This window comes from Amyelois transitella, chromosome 13 (genome assembly GCF_032362555.1).
Source record: "Amyelois transitella isolate CPQ chromosome 13, ilAmyTran1.1, whole genome shotgun sequence".
Taxonomy (NCBI): Eukaryota; Metazoa; Arthropoda; class Insecta; order Lepidoptera; family Pyralidae; genus Amyelois; species Amyelois transitella.
The window spans coordinates 5,994,762-6,009,002 of NC_083516.1; the positions used below are offsets into that span (position 1 = coordinate 5,994,762).

Below are 14,241 nucleotides of genomic sequence, written 5' to 3' on the forward strand. Positions count from 1 at the left end.
TTTTCATCAATCTTTCTCTCTCTCTGCGGGTCTAAACAGGATTGGACGGGAGATTGCAAATGTCCGATTTTTATGTTAGTTCTGCGGCCCAATCGCGGTAAGGTGAATTTTTATTCAATCTTTACCGATGCTTTACACTTCCAACCGAACCGCATCGCGGTTAATCTTTAATAGATGGACAAGACGAACCTTTACTGCTGTCATCTTATATGAAAACACACGGCGACTGTGTAATTGTAAACGTGTGAAAAATTTCGATTGCCGTTAGTAAGATTGCTAACAAACTAGTGCTTATAAACTCTTGACAGTACAACGTCACTTGATTACCGTTGTCGTAGCATCATGCAGCTGCTCTTTTGTAGAAGTATCACCTACGTCGTAGCAAGAACTCGTTGCGTTGTCTATGACGTGCCTACGACGTAGCATTTAGTTAGTCGTAGCAGGTAAAAAAAAACTTTTATGACTTTTTTTGTTTGAAAGTAAGTTATCATTATTCATATACTTATCAGAGGTGCTATTATTAAAAGAAAATATATTTCTAACGAATAAATTTAAAAACTACTGGACCGACTTTGGTCATATTTGGTACAGTACCGAAGAAATGCCGTGTGGTTCCCGGCACCAATACAAAAAAGAATAGGACCATTCCATCTCTTTCCCATGGATGTCGTAAAAGCCTACTAAGGGATAGGCTTACAAACTTGGGATTCTTTTTTAGGCGACGGGCTAGCAACCTATCACTAGTTGAATCTCAATTCTATCGTTAAGCCAAATAGCTGAACGTGGCCATTCAGTCTTTTCAAGACTGTTGACTCTGTCTACCCCGCAAGAAATATAGACGTGACCATATGTATGTACAGAAGAAATCTTTAGAAGTAATATAAACTGCTTTTTTTGTAAAAAAACCGGGATCGAAGCTCTGCGCAAAAGCTACATGATTCATTAAATAAAACAAATGTCGTACACAAACAATTTAATTCGTGAACCAGCTATTTATAAGATAGGGATCAATCATAACATTTATCTACACATATGTTGTTAATGATTCCACATTTATTTATCAATGTGATATAATTTAAAAAGTACTCATATCATATAAAAATATACATCAAGATATAAATACAGAGAATTAAAGTTTTTGTAATAACAACAGCGAGAAAAAAAGAGACTGAAAAAAGTAAAAAATTTAGATGAACTTGTATGAAAGAGTTATCCTGCAAAATACTTCCAATAACTTATAGATGTAAAATACAAATACATTATACTCTGTTGTGAATTCAATTTAATTTGTTGTGAAGATGGAAAAGTGGTTACAATATTTGTTTGTATTGACAAGAGTAGTTCCATTAGATTTTTTTTGTTTCTCGTTATTTTAACTATTTTGTTTTTCCCGAACGTATTTGTTTACAGTATAATAGTTTAAAAATACATATGACAATGTATTCTAACATTAAATATAGGCCATTATTAAGATTACTAATTTCATGTTATCCATTGAAAAAGGGAAAAATAATTGGAATGTTAATATTAATTTATTGACTAGAATTAAATGTCCGACACTAATTGTTATAATTTAATTAATAGAAGTCAAGCGTTTAGTATTTTATTTACACTCGTTTACCACATCCATTTGCTTTTGTTTGTTTTAAACAAGATTCGATATGGCCATTAGTTCCATAGAGTTATGAATGCGCATAAGGATCTCAAAAAATATTTCATTACACATCTATGGATTTAGTAAGTCGTGTGTCGCGTCCCAGTGTTGCCAGTTTACTTGCGGAAACAGGAGATGGGGTTGAAGTAGCACTGGCGGAATCGAACCTGCCTCTTGTCGGCCCGCCACTGCCGCGCCAGCCGCCCGTCCAGCGTCCGCAGTCCCCAGCCGCGGGGCTCGGCTTGCGGCCATGACCGACTTACTCGACCCATCCTGTACACAAAATTTTAATGTCAATTATCAATATTAATAATAGCTAGAGAAAAATCCCATTTATTCCCGCGAAAATTTCGGGAATTCCTCTGTTAGTGGACTTCTAGACTACATGCGTAGTTCCAGATTATATACGTTCTTACACCTAGCGATTTGGGCTGTGCGTTTTCTGTCAGTTAGTCACTAACTCAGTAACGGAAGTTTCATATAGGTGTATAGAATGGGTTCGTAGTAACACCAAAGTAAAAAACATCATGGCTGTCATTGCAAAGAAAAAGCAAATATGGCATTTAGGCCATTCGGCATATTGCGATAAAAGTTGGACAAGACGATACCTGGAGAAGCATGATCGACTTTTTCAGACGTAAACTTTAATCACACTACCTTTCATTCATTCATTAATTCATCCTACACTTTAGTAGAGAAAAAGTTCTTGTCTTATACATCAATAGGCAAAAGATATCCGTAAAATACTTAATTAAGTATGTTTAGTAAACCATCAACTAGAATATAATAGGGAAACAAGCCCTTCTTTCTAAGAAAGCAATTTAATCAAGCTCTATTATGGAACACAAAAGGCATACAAATTATATTAAGTGTATTTAAACCTTTCTTGGTAATTTAGAATACCTAAGTAAAAGTTTTTTGTGATTATTAAATTTTCAAATAAATGTATTATGTATCTGTTTTGTTTTTAAATTGTTTGTTTTATCTTTTTGCTCGTCTCGTAATATTGGTTATATTCAGTATAGACACAGTAATGGTTTAAGTCATTTTAAGAATGAAAAAAGGAATTGAAATTCAGAAATTTCGTCGGAAAAGTAGGTTCAACACCTTCAATGTTCATTCACTGAATCTTTCGCACCAGACTCTAAGAGTTCATTTATTTTTTAATATCCATGCAGTTTGAATTCAAAACCCATTTCCTATGCGGTGGTACTGGCAGGTGACATGTTGCTAAACATTCAAAGCTTTAATTTTCTGTTCTTGTATTACACGCCACCTTCATTCGTTTTGTGGGAATTTGTGTGGAATTAAATGTTTTTTACAAAAGGCCGTATAATAAAATATCATCAGCATAACAAGCTCTTTTTTTTAATCATACATATATTGGCAGATTTTTGTTAGCCTACTGTGTATTTTCCATCAAAGTAAGAAAGGTTTATTCTATGAGATATTGTAAGTTATTATATTACTAAAAAAGAATTCCCTAAAAATATAAAATTGATGGGTTTCTAACCATATACACTTATGACAAAACAAATCACCAGAATAAAGCTACCAAATAATTTTGCCATTTCTAAACTACCTATTATGAACTTGCTATCCTAAGTGAACTCCAGGGAATATATAATATGGAAATGAAATTATGCTCACATAAAATATACTACAGAGCAAGTAAATGTTTTGATGATAATTCCAATATGGCCATAGAATTGATTGATGCTGAAGGCAGGCCGCGCCCTGTTAGAGGTATAATTAATACGTTGGAGTGGCATATATTTTTCATATCTAATGGTCATTCTGTAGCAGATGAATGTGTTAATTAATTATAGTTATATTACTTATTACATAATTAAAGAGGACGTATTTATTTCTATCAACCGAACTGAATAAAATTCTGGTATGGTCTGGTACAGTGAAAGAAAAAACAAATGGTTTATCTTCCCACATAAATTCATTCCGTAGGGTTATATAAGCATAACATACGTAAGCTAAGATTAAAAAAAAAAATTGTACTTGATTGATGCAAACTGTCACTTCGTATAATTTAATAAAGCCGAAACAATTTTTATTTTGGTAATCTGTACGTAGGTATGTATTCGTCAAACTATACATGTTATGTAATCTATCCATTACGTTAAATATCTTCATCAACGCTCCATAAGCCAACTAACTTTAGAAGATTATTTAGGTTATATCAAAAGTTTGGAAGCCGATGGTAATATTCGACCTGACATTTCACCTAGTCATAGCAATAATTTTTATAAGCGGTCGTTTGTACATAGTATAACATGGTCTTTACAAGGGCTTTACAAAATTTTGATTAATTCAGATGGTTTATTAAATCAAATTAAAACTAAAACTACTTATAAAAAGAAAGAAAAAAGATGACTACAAACTAAAATTTAATTTACAAATTGTACAGTCCCTGCATGGCATCAACATTCTGTAATTATTTTTATTTAAATTTAGATTTGATGATTTATTTAAATTTAAAATATCGTAAGATACAAAAATTTGCTCAAAAATCCACGAAAATGAGTGTTCAAATATTATTTTAACAATGAATATATAATAATAGTAATGAATAGAAATTGCGTGCCTTCTCTCTAAGAGCACGCATGTGTAAGTTGAGATAAGCTTACTATGTTCTTGTTACGAAGCATCGCTGTCGTCAAGGTATCGTTATAATTACGCCGACACTTAACTACCTTGAGGGTACTAATCACAAGGCGACTAGAGGCTTCACTTGAGATTACTTGACCAAGCCGCCATGTTTGCAAACACCGTATCACTTTATTTACTCCCTCGTTTAGTGTTTACTCACGAAGTTCCTTATTTAACAAGCAAGTCTTAGTTTGTAATTTGTTGCGTTGATTTAGGATTAAATGTTCATTACGTTAGTGTATCATAGTAATACATGTTACGTCTCAATCACTGATCTCGTATCTGCAACAGATGTTCTCATAATGCTCAGTGTATATTTATCTAACTATTATTTTCAGTGACTTATTAACTGATAATTATAATGTGCTGTCGTCACGAACCTGTTCTCGGCATCAAGCTGCAGCAGCAGCTTGCGCAGCGCGGCGGTGTCGACGGCGTCCCAGGGGGCCTGCGCGTCCAGCTCGTCGGGGCGCGCCACCAGCGCGTTCTCTGATTGCTCGTCGTCGGATTCCTGTGTACAAAAGTTAAATTATTCATTGTATTTTACCTAGAAAAGAAAAAAAATTCGCCATTATTGCTGCATTTCATAATTTTTTTTTAATTATTTTTAGTACCTATATATATTTTTTGTGAAATTATAGTTTTTATATTCATACAATCTTTTGTTATTTAAAAAGGAAATAAATTTTATTAATACCTATCAAATCATAATTATTTGTTGTCTGTTACGAACAATGTATTAAGGAACGGTTTTGGATTAATTAAAAAAATTCTATAGGGGGCCAAAGGGAAAGGTATTTTATATAAAAAGTAGGTTACCACTGGCGCAGCGAAAGCTGTCACGAAAAGCAGAGCAACAGTACCCACTACTATCACCGCGCTGGCGTTGTGTATGCTCGCCGATTTCATTTTGAATGGATTCTGAAACAAAAAATCTCACGTAGAGTCCCGTGCGTCGTAGCCAATGTAATTTGCTTGTATATGGTAGAAGCAGCTCGAAAATAATGCAATATTAAGTCTAGTGTCAGGAACATTTGAAAGACCTCTCAACGACGTGAGCAGGAACAAAAGCAGTTAGGAGGCACATAGATCACTATTTTGTTTTTAGCTTCCAGTCCGGTTGTAAGTCAATTGTTTTGGAAATAATTTTTATGCAACGGTATTCAAATTCACAGTTTCTGTAAGTAAATTACTAAATATTCACAAAACAGTGATATCTGATGTAACTTTTTAAAATGTACCTATGCCTATTCATAATAAAAAAGGTTTTAATAATAAATAAGATTTCACGAACCTAACGATGTACATGTGTGTAATTATAACAGTTTTTAATAAGCAGTTATCAGGCGCACGTAGAAACGTTATTATAAATATTAAAATCAATTAATTATGGTAATTTTTAAAAACAATTATATATTGTGAGTTTCCTGATATTCACAGAAAGTTATGTTAGATCTAACTTTTTCGTTTTTCCTAAAATACACAAACAATAGTTTTTAATATTTTGGCGGTTTAAAATCAAGTCGAAAGTTAAATACTAGCCGCATCTTCTTCCGCGCGAATTTAGCGCCACCTACAAAAGTAAGTAAATCCTTAAAGAACTTATAGCTTTTACTCGGATTAAAAGTACCCTATATTCTTCTAGACTCTTGGGGTCAAAAGATCCCGCCTAATTTCATGAAGATTGGTTCGAAAGATGACGAAGAGGTAAAAAATAAATATCAAGCAAAATTACCTACTTTCGCATTTATAATATTAAGTAGTTGAGATTGGGGATATATACACAAGTAGGTAAATAATAAATCAAATTTTACGAATCTAACGATGTAGGTAGATAGTCCTATATGGAAGTAATTACAACGTAGGAGTGTTTAAGCTCGAGTGAATCAAATAAACATGACACGGGGTGTCTCGGCTGCTACGGACAGTCGCCAATGTGGTTTTATTTCGACGCCTGCGTCTTTTCATGTCAAAGTGTCATATACATTGTACGCCTTGTTGTAAACATTATTTTAATACATGTACTCGTATATGAAATTGATGTAACCATTGCATCAACTACATATACGTGTACCATATATATTTTATACAACTTTTATCGTTTCTTAACTTAAGATTGAATAGAAACACAGAGGAATATAATAATTCAAATTTAATTCAAATTAAAAATTTTGTTATATGCCTAAATAGTTAATAGTGTTTCAGCAAAAGTTTTTCAGCCTGATAAGCATTTTCTGATATCGTATAAAAAGAAGATATATAGACATATGGAAGTCTAAATAAACGAGCTACTGTAAGTTATACAGAAACGGTGCTTTTAGAAAAACAGCACTAGCTTATATATTTAGACGCTGTATATATAAAAAGTCTATTCCATTTGATAACTTGCAAATAAACTACTTAATATTAGAATAAAGGATGAAAACCACAACCGCTAAGACCAATTTTATGAGCAACAATAAACCGCTCATGCAATAGAAACTAATTAATCTCGACTAACGTTACTTAATCAAAGGCTCAATCCGTGCTAATGGAAACAATAAAATATTATTACTGTGCTCACCGATTACGAATACTTCAACAGAGAAACATAACGAAATCTATTAATACTAAAAATTCAATAAATACTCTGAGTATACAATATTTATTGGTGTTAAAACGTTTAACCTGAAATGTACAAGTATCCAAATATTTTAATAGGTAATATAAGTTTGATTGGTGAATTGCTGTTGTAAAACACTTATAATTTTGCACTTATTTAAATAAAACACACCACACATTATGATCCTACGTACAATAAGTTCACATTGGACGTGAACTTAACATACGTATTTCATAATACCTTTATGTTTAAATGCTTTATAATAATGACATATCTATTTCAATAGTGCGTAAGTGCTTAAAAAGCGATTACCCTTTGAGAAACGGGTCATCTTTATTAGACGTTAGATCTATTGTATATTTCGAGAAGATGTTGTGGGACGGAAAGGATAAAGGGGTAATTTCCTCACGCATCTTAGGGCGTCCCGATGGGGTTTCATGAGCGCTCGGTGACAACGGCCAGTAGAATTTGATTCACCTTGACGTATAATTGAATATAACTAAGAATCTTGTATCACTTTTTCTATTTATTAAAAATAATTTCTTTTCTTAGAGGGCTAAACAAAATATATTATTAGATTATAGTAACAACGAGCCGATGATGTTAAGTTTTAATGAAATGTAGTAGAACGCTTATTTTTCGTATATACATACATATAATAACGGGGTAAACAGAGCCTTGAAAAGACAGAAAGGCCACGTTCACGTGAATGATTTTCCCGTCTTATAGCTCCACAAATATATTGTATGTCTTTATTTTCATCAGCTATTGTTGAGATATAACAAGTACTCCACATGAAGTTACGAAAAAATATTAACCCTACAAACGACGTCGCATCACCTTAGTATGAGGATATAAAAACTTATTCGTATAACCTCCGCCGAGACGTGTAACAAGACCGCAGCCTTATCTCGTATTTCACCGTTTATTTAGCTATAAAGTTCACCAGTCTTGCCTTAGCTGTTGTTACAACATTACCTACCATTACCATTAAAGAATCTCAGTTTTGAAAATCATTTGAAACCCGACTTAACATGTTTTAAGGAAGTAAAACGGAAAAAGGCTGTCCTTATAAGTAATGAATGTTAATAGCTACCTAAGTCGCGCTAAATACATATAATCACGTCTATATACCGTGCGGGGTAGACAGAGCCAACAGTCTTTAAAAGACTGGGCCACGTTCAGCTATTATTTATTTTTTGTGAAAATGTTTAATTTATTATTCAAAGCTGCACGGGGTCTATGAGTTTTTTTCAAGACTGTCGGCTGTGTCTACCCCGTAAGGGATATATACTTGACTATTTGTATGTATGTATGTAAGGTTAATTACGCCCGGGCGAATACAATAAAATATGTAATGCAGTTTATCGTTTCAATTATTACAATAATCTACGTTCAGCCTACGCAAAGCCAGGTGTTACGGGCTATATACCCTTTCCATGAATAGTTATCAGGCCTACGCACATTGAAAATTTGTCAAAACATAACTTTATCCCAACTAACTGTTTACATTCCGAAAATCAACAACATCAAATTTGTTAGAAGTAGGTACTAGTTAAAAAATAGTAACATGAAAATACATACATATTACCTACGTCTATAAACCTTGCGGGGTAGACATAGCCAACAGTATTGAAAAAAATATGAGAATATTTTGTATAAAAGTGTGCTTTGTTTGTAATTATTTCCTTTGCTTATTAAAAAATTGGTGGTTCATGGTATGGTACAATAAAGCCACCCACAAAATGACGTCCTGGTGGGAATACCCAATGGAGTTGGTTGAAGTCATTTTATAAAAGTTTAACTTTAAAGAACTTTACAAAGGAAAACGGTTGCTCAAGCGACTTTTTCTTTGATAAAACAGACACCTGCGTTTACAAAGAATTCTGCTTAAGCGATTATTGGAGTTGTTGAAGCAGTTGTTAAATGTGGTACTTATTATGTTACTATTTCCAACGTCAAGAAGATTACTTGAAACTGTTAGCAGTTAAAATAACTCTGCGAAGTAAAACCTAATCTTTATTATAATATTTTTCCCCGCAAAGCAATTGATATTAGCTAATTAATAAAGTTATTTGAGAATATATTTTAGGTACCCATAATCTGACATGTAAGACTTCTCCTGATCAAGACACATCCGAGTTTTGTATTTAATTTAATGTTAAATTTGTTTCCGAATTAAACTTTTATTTCCTGACATTTTCATTTCATTTTATAACAAAAGAATGTAAATTCATATGACGCTCTGTTGAATGTCATTTTGCTGGATTATTTATACGTCTCTGGATAATCCTATATCCTAATATTAAATACAATTCTGAGCAATATTCCTTTATGAGAAAAATGTGTCACAAAAAGACGTGTTTATGATCCCACGATATGCATTGCATATTGCTCCCCGTAAAGTTTCGAACGCGCTCTTTCAACAAGAAATATTGTTCCTTATTACATACAAGCTATTGCGTTTTGTTTCGAATGTGATAGGAAAAGGTACAACGACTGCTCAATCTTGCGAACCTGTATGGTTCAATAGCTTACAAAGAGATCGGTTAAAATATTTCATTTCTAAAGCAAGAGAATTATACGATCACTGATCACTGGATAGAATTCCATGTAATCAGACAAATTTAAATATTTCTAACTCGTGGGTGTGCATGATAATAGGGATTTACTCGTAGTTTCGTGAAAAGCAAACCTTTATACATTATCATCTATCTATAGTTAGGTATAATACACTTTCGCATTCATAATATAAGTAGGATAGGATGTTTATTAGGTACAATTAAACATATTATTATAAAGATTAATTCGTTATTTTACAGTATTGTAAAACACCTTAATTCTATATGAGTATACGACTAATACAAAACAAAAATATGTCACATCACATTACGCCGCCGACGCCTTCCGAAAACATTCACATCACACAAAGAACATGTAAGAAAAAGGTATCGAGTAATACATGAAAACATCCCGAGGCCGGAACTTTTGCGGACCTTCTATTAATTAATTAGCTTGTTCATACTTACGTCCACATAATTGCATTGAATCTACTATACGGGCATCCTTGCGAACGTAAATGCGTGAATTTCTTGAAAGGTTACGTGCAAAATTATATACAAAGGTGGGGAGACATTAATTAACGCAAATACATTTTTTTGGCTGGTCTTAGGCGTATAATATATTTGATTCGATTTTTATATTAGTCACTAGCTGTGCCCGCAACTTCGTCCGCGTGGAATAGTTATTTTGGGCATCAATGAAGCCCTCTAGGATAAATAATTTTCCCCTTGTTTTTCACATTTTCCATTATTTCTTTGCTCCTAATAGTGGCAGCGTGATGTTGTTATATAGCCTAAAGCCTTCCTCGATAAATGGTCTATTCAACGCAAAATCCAATGATCCTATACGGGTTAGGTTTTCCTAACCCGTATTGGATCATGGTTGCACATTCAGTTTCCTGAATATGTAGGTTTCCTCACAATGTTTTTAAGTAAGAAATGTTGTTGAATGAAGTTAAAAATGTAAGAGCATCGGTTAATGTTCAAAGTAATGTACATAAATTCGAAAATAGTCATTGGTACATGGCCAAGGTGGGATGCCGAATGATGAAGGAACTATGCCTTTAAGCGCATCGCGCATTTTAACCGGCCATCTTACCGATTCGACCACCGTCGCTCTAATCTCAAAATACCTTATTGGCTAACAACTAAGATTCATTAATATATTAATGTCTGGGGTACACTAAGGTGTAGTTATGTAGGAGAGCGGAAATTACTTAAGGAACTCAGTCCTCCATCTTGCACTTCTGAACTTATATGAAACTTATTAATTATATCCGAAGCTTCTCACCTTTAATAATGGATTTATGGCCATAAAGTAAATGTAAGAACTATGTATATTACCGTACGTGTAACCACGCTTTAGTTAAAATAATTAAAATGAGTTACACGGGCAAGGTGTATTAATTTAATTATCCATTTTATTTATTGGGAAAATGTGTCTACGCACTCCAAGTGTTTATCTGGGAATATATAAATCTACTAGACACAAGATTTAATTATATTTAATATGCTAGATGAACTTTTATGAAACAGAAGTTTAAGAAGTTCTCTGTTAGTACCCTTGACCAAATAAGGAATCCACGTGCCGAATTACACATCTCTAGATGCAGCGGTTTAGGTTCTACGTTGTCTTTCAGTCAGTCAATCATTCAGTAAAATGCAATAGTTTTTGATAAGATTTGCGTTCGCCCGCGGTCCCCCTCTCGGACTCGGTAAAACATAATATCCTGGTAATTTCCGCTCCAGCAGAAATTTTTGGAAATCCTCTCTTAGAGCAAATACTGAATTTCAAATTTCTAGATTCAGCTGTTTGGGATGTGCGTTGTATGTCAGTCAGTCACACTCACTAACGCATGAGTTTTATAAAGTTGTCACTAAGATTTTTCAGGACAATATTTGTAACTAAGAATAAGTATAAGTACATGTGCTATTTATGCCTATGTATATTAATTAATTTTGGAAAGGTCAATGGATTTCATTCGAAATAACTGAAGAGTTATATACCGAATTGACATCAATAATTAAGCGTTTGAATTCGAGGTTATTACTCTAAGATATTTGGATTTGAAAAGGTTTTTTTTTTATCAGTTCGCTCAAATCATTTATTTTCTTTTTGTCTATTATTGTCTTATTGAATGCCCCTGGCCTGGGAATTTTCTAAACCTAATTAAATTGGAAAAGATCAAATTGGGCTAAGCACCAAAATTTCACAAATTTGGGACACATACCTTGGGGAGGGTCCAGAGGATATTCCGATACATTTTAAGGAGCAAAAAGCATTTTTTGTTATTTAAAAAACTGCGAGCTAAGCTAATTATATATATGGAGTTCGATAGGGAATTAGTTCTTTTTTACTAGGTACAGTTTTGTAGCAGCAGCATTATTCATGTTGCTTTAAGTTACAGCATACTTTTAGCATCATGAATAATTCTGCTTTCTATGGAACTAATAAGAAGGCACTTGCTTAAACACTTTTTAAATACCATAAGTCTTTCCTTTTGTCTTATTTGGTTAAGGGCATAATAAGAAAATACGAAATGATTTTTAAATTGTAAATACATATATACTTTTGTTCATGTCAAGCCAGTGTGAACCTACTGGTATTTTATTATACTCTTTACACATATACATACATACATATAGTCAAGTCTATATCCCTTGCGGGCTAGACAGAGCCAACAGCCTAGAAAAAACTGAATAACCACGTTCAGCTGGATTTAGTTTTTTTTTGGAATTGAGGTTCAAAAAGTGACATGTATCATAATCATTAAAATATAATCATAAATCGTAATTCAGAGAAGTAAGAGAACGCTTGCGTAAAGGCTATTGTGTAGTAGGTAGCTGGCTATAATTATATATATGTTGTTCGGAAATATTGTAGATATTATGTATAATATAAATTTCAAATAATCATATCTTCAAACATATAACATGACTTTATTCTTTACGAGGTAGATAGAGCCAATAGTCTCTAGCTTCCCCATAAGGATTTCATTCAGCTGGATGGTTTTATGATGTTATTGAGATCAAAAGTGAAGGAATGTTAAATATTCCATTTTATGGGCTCCATTTTTGAAGTAAGTAATTATCATTATATAATAATACAGTATAACAGTAACTTTATTTTGATTTGGCTGAAAATACTGAAACCATGTTAAACCAAAAATATATCACGATGCAGAAAAGTCCTGAACACAGTGTATTGTGACATGAAGTATGTCCAGTTGGTTTAATTAAATCAAAGCATCGTGACCTGGAGATTGGCAAATGACAGCCGAGCCTTAGGAGTTACATTTCACAAGTAATGAAAAGCTATGCTGTTTAAAACACCGAAAAGATATACTAAGTTCAGAAAAAAAATATGAATAATGATGGTTCTCATAATAGAAACTTTAAATTTTGTTATTTAAATGTTAAGTTATTTTTAAAATATAAATACCTATGCGAATGTATGAATACTTTTAGTAATTATATTTTGATACTCCATGAAATACGAGCAAACAAAGTTGTTAATTGGAATTTCCGGTTTTACTAATTGCGAAAGGTCATTCGTATACCGTAAGCAACCCTTTCAGTATAACTGCCAATAGGTATTCGTAATTACGAATACTTGTTGATAAGATAATTATCTTAAATATTATGATATAAATAAATTTTCATAACTTTCTCGCCAATTAAATGATAACTATCTTTTTATTTTCCACCTTATCCTTAATTTAATATCATAAAAATTGATTCTGTTTAAAATCAATTAAAATATAAATTCTGAAATTTCATAAATTAAAAGTAGTGCGTGCGTAGCGTTGTCGCGATATCTTTCAAGTGTCAATGCTGCTAGCTTTTTAGACACGTTTCTGTGAGCGAGCTTTTAGGGCTACTTGTTAATATAAAGAATTTTTTTTTTCCATTTACTATAATAAATGTATGAAAATTTTCCTTTCAGAGATGTTTTTTTTAATGTTTAAGTTGGTAAAATAAAGTACTGTACATAAAAACACGTTATTTAATTCTATAAATATTTAAAAGTATACAATGATTATGAACTTACATTAAAAAGTTTTAAAAGCGTCCAAATACTACGTAAGTTTCAAAGAAAATATTTCAAATAATAATTATAAATTAAAATAAATTTTATTTTTAACGCGTCAAGAGTTTTGTAAATCAATGATTATTAAAGCACTTACCGTCTTTGTAACTATAGAAAATTTCTATTTAAGAACTTCTTTTTTTGCTACGATGTCAAGCGCTACGACGGCTACGCCACTTGTTGCTCGCGCTCTCCGCCGATGGTTCAAAAGCAATGCTGTGCCTCGCGTGTTGGCGCGGTTTATATACTATCCGCTCAGTCGCTACGTAGCGGCTACGTTCCTACACGGCAGAAGCTACGCATCCGCTACATATTTCAAGCTAAGAATCGGCCGCTCGCTATTGTATATGTTGACAACAAGCACTAATTATGGAATAACAAAACCTTCGCTGAATTTCAAATTAAGTTTTTAAAATTACATCGTTATTTAAAACGATCTTTATTCATTGTACGAGAGGCAATGTTATTTTTGATCGCCAATGTGATGAAAAATTATATTTTATTGTTAATAACATTAAAATATTTTTAGTATAATTAGATTGTTTATCTTCAGTGACCTGTATTATTTTATTTCCTTATAATATTGTGTGGCATATGTTTTGTATATAATTTAGTTTTATGAACGGCTTCCAGCGTCGTGTGGTTTTCGGGTGCTTTAGAATAGGATAAC

General features: G+C 32.7%; 1 protein-coding gene across 1 annotated transcript; it reads right to left on the bottom strand.

Annotated features, from left to right (window-relative positions):
• Positions 1 to 992: 992 nt before the first annotated feature.
• LOC106132076 (allatostatin) lies at positions 993 to 13,781 on the bottom strand. The gene is made up of 4 exons (XM_013331392.2): positions 13,669 to 13,781; positions 5,138 to 5,239; positions 4,699 to 4,829; positions 993 to 1,927 (listed from the first exon to the last, which is right to left on the bottom strand). The coding sequence occupies exons 2-4, from the start codon at positions 5,225 to 5,227 to the stop codon at positions 1,771 to 1,773; spliced, it is 378 nt and encodes a 125-aa protein (XP_013186846.1). The 5' UTR covers positions 5,228 to 5,239; positions 13,669 to 13,781; the 3' UTR covers positions 993 to 1,770.
• Positions 13,782 to 14,241: the final 460 nt, after the last annotated feature.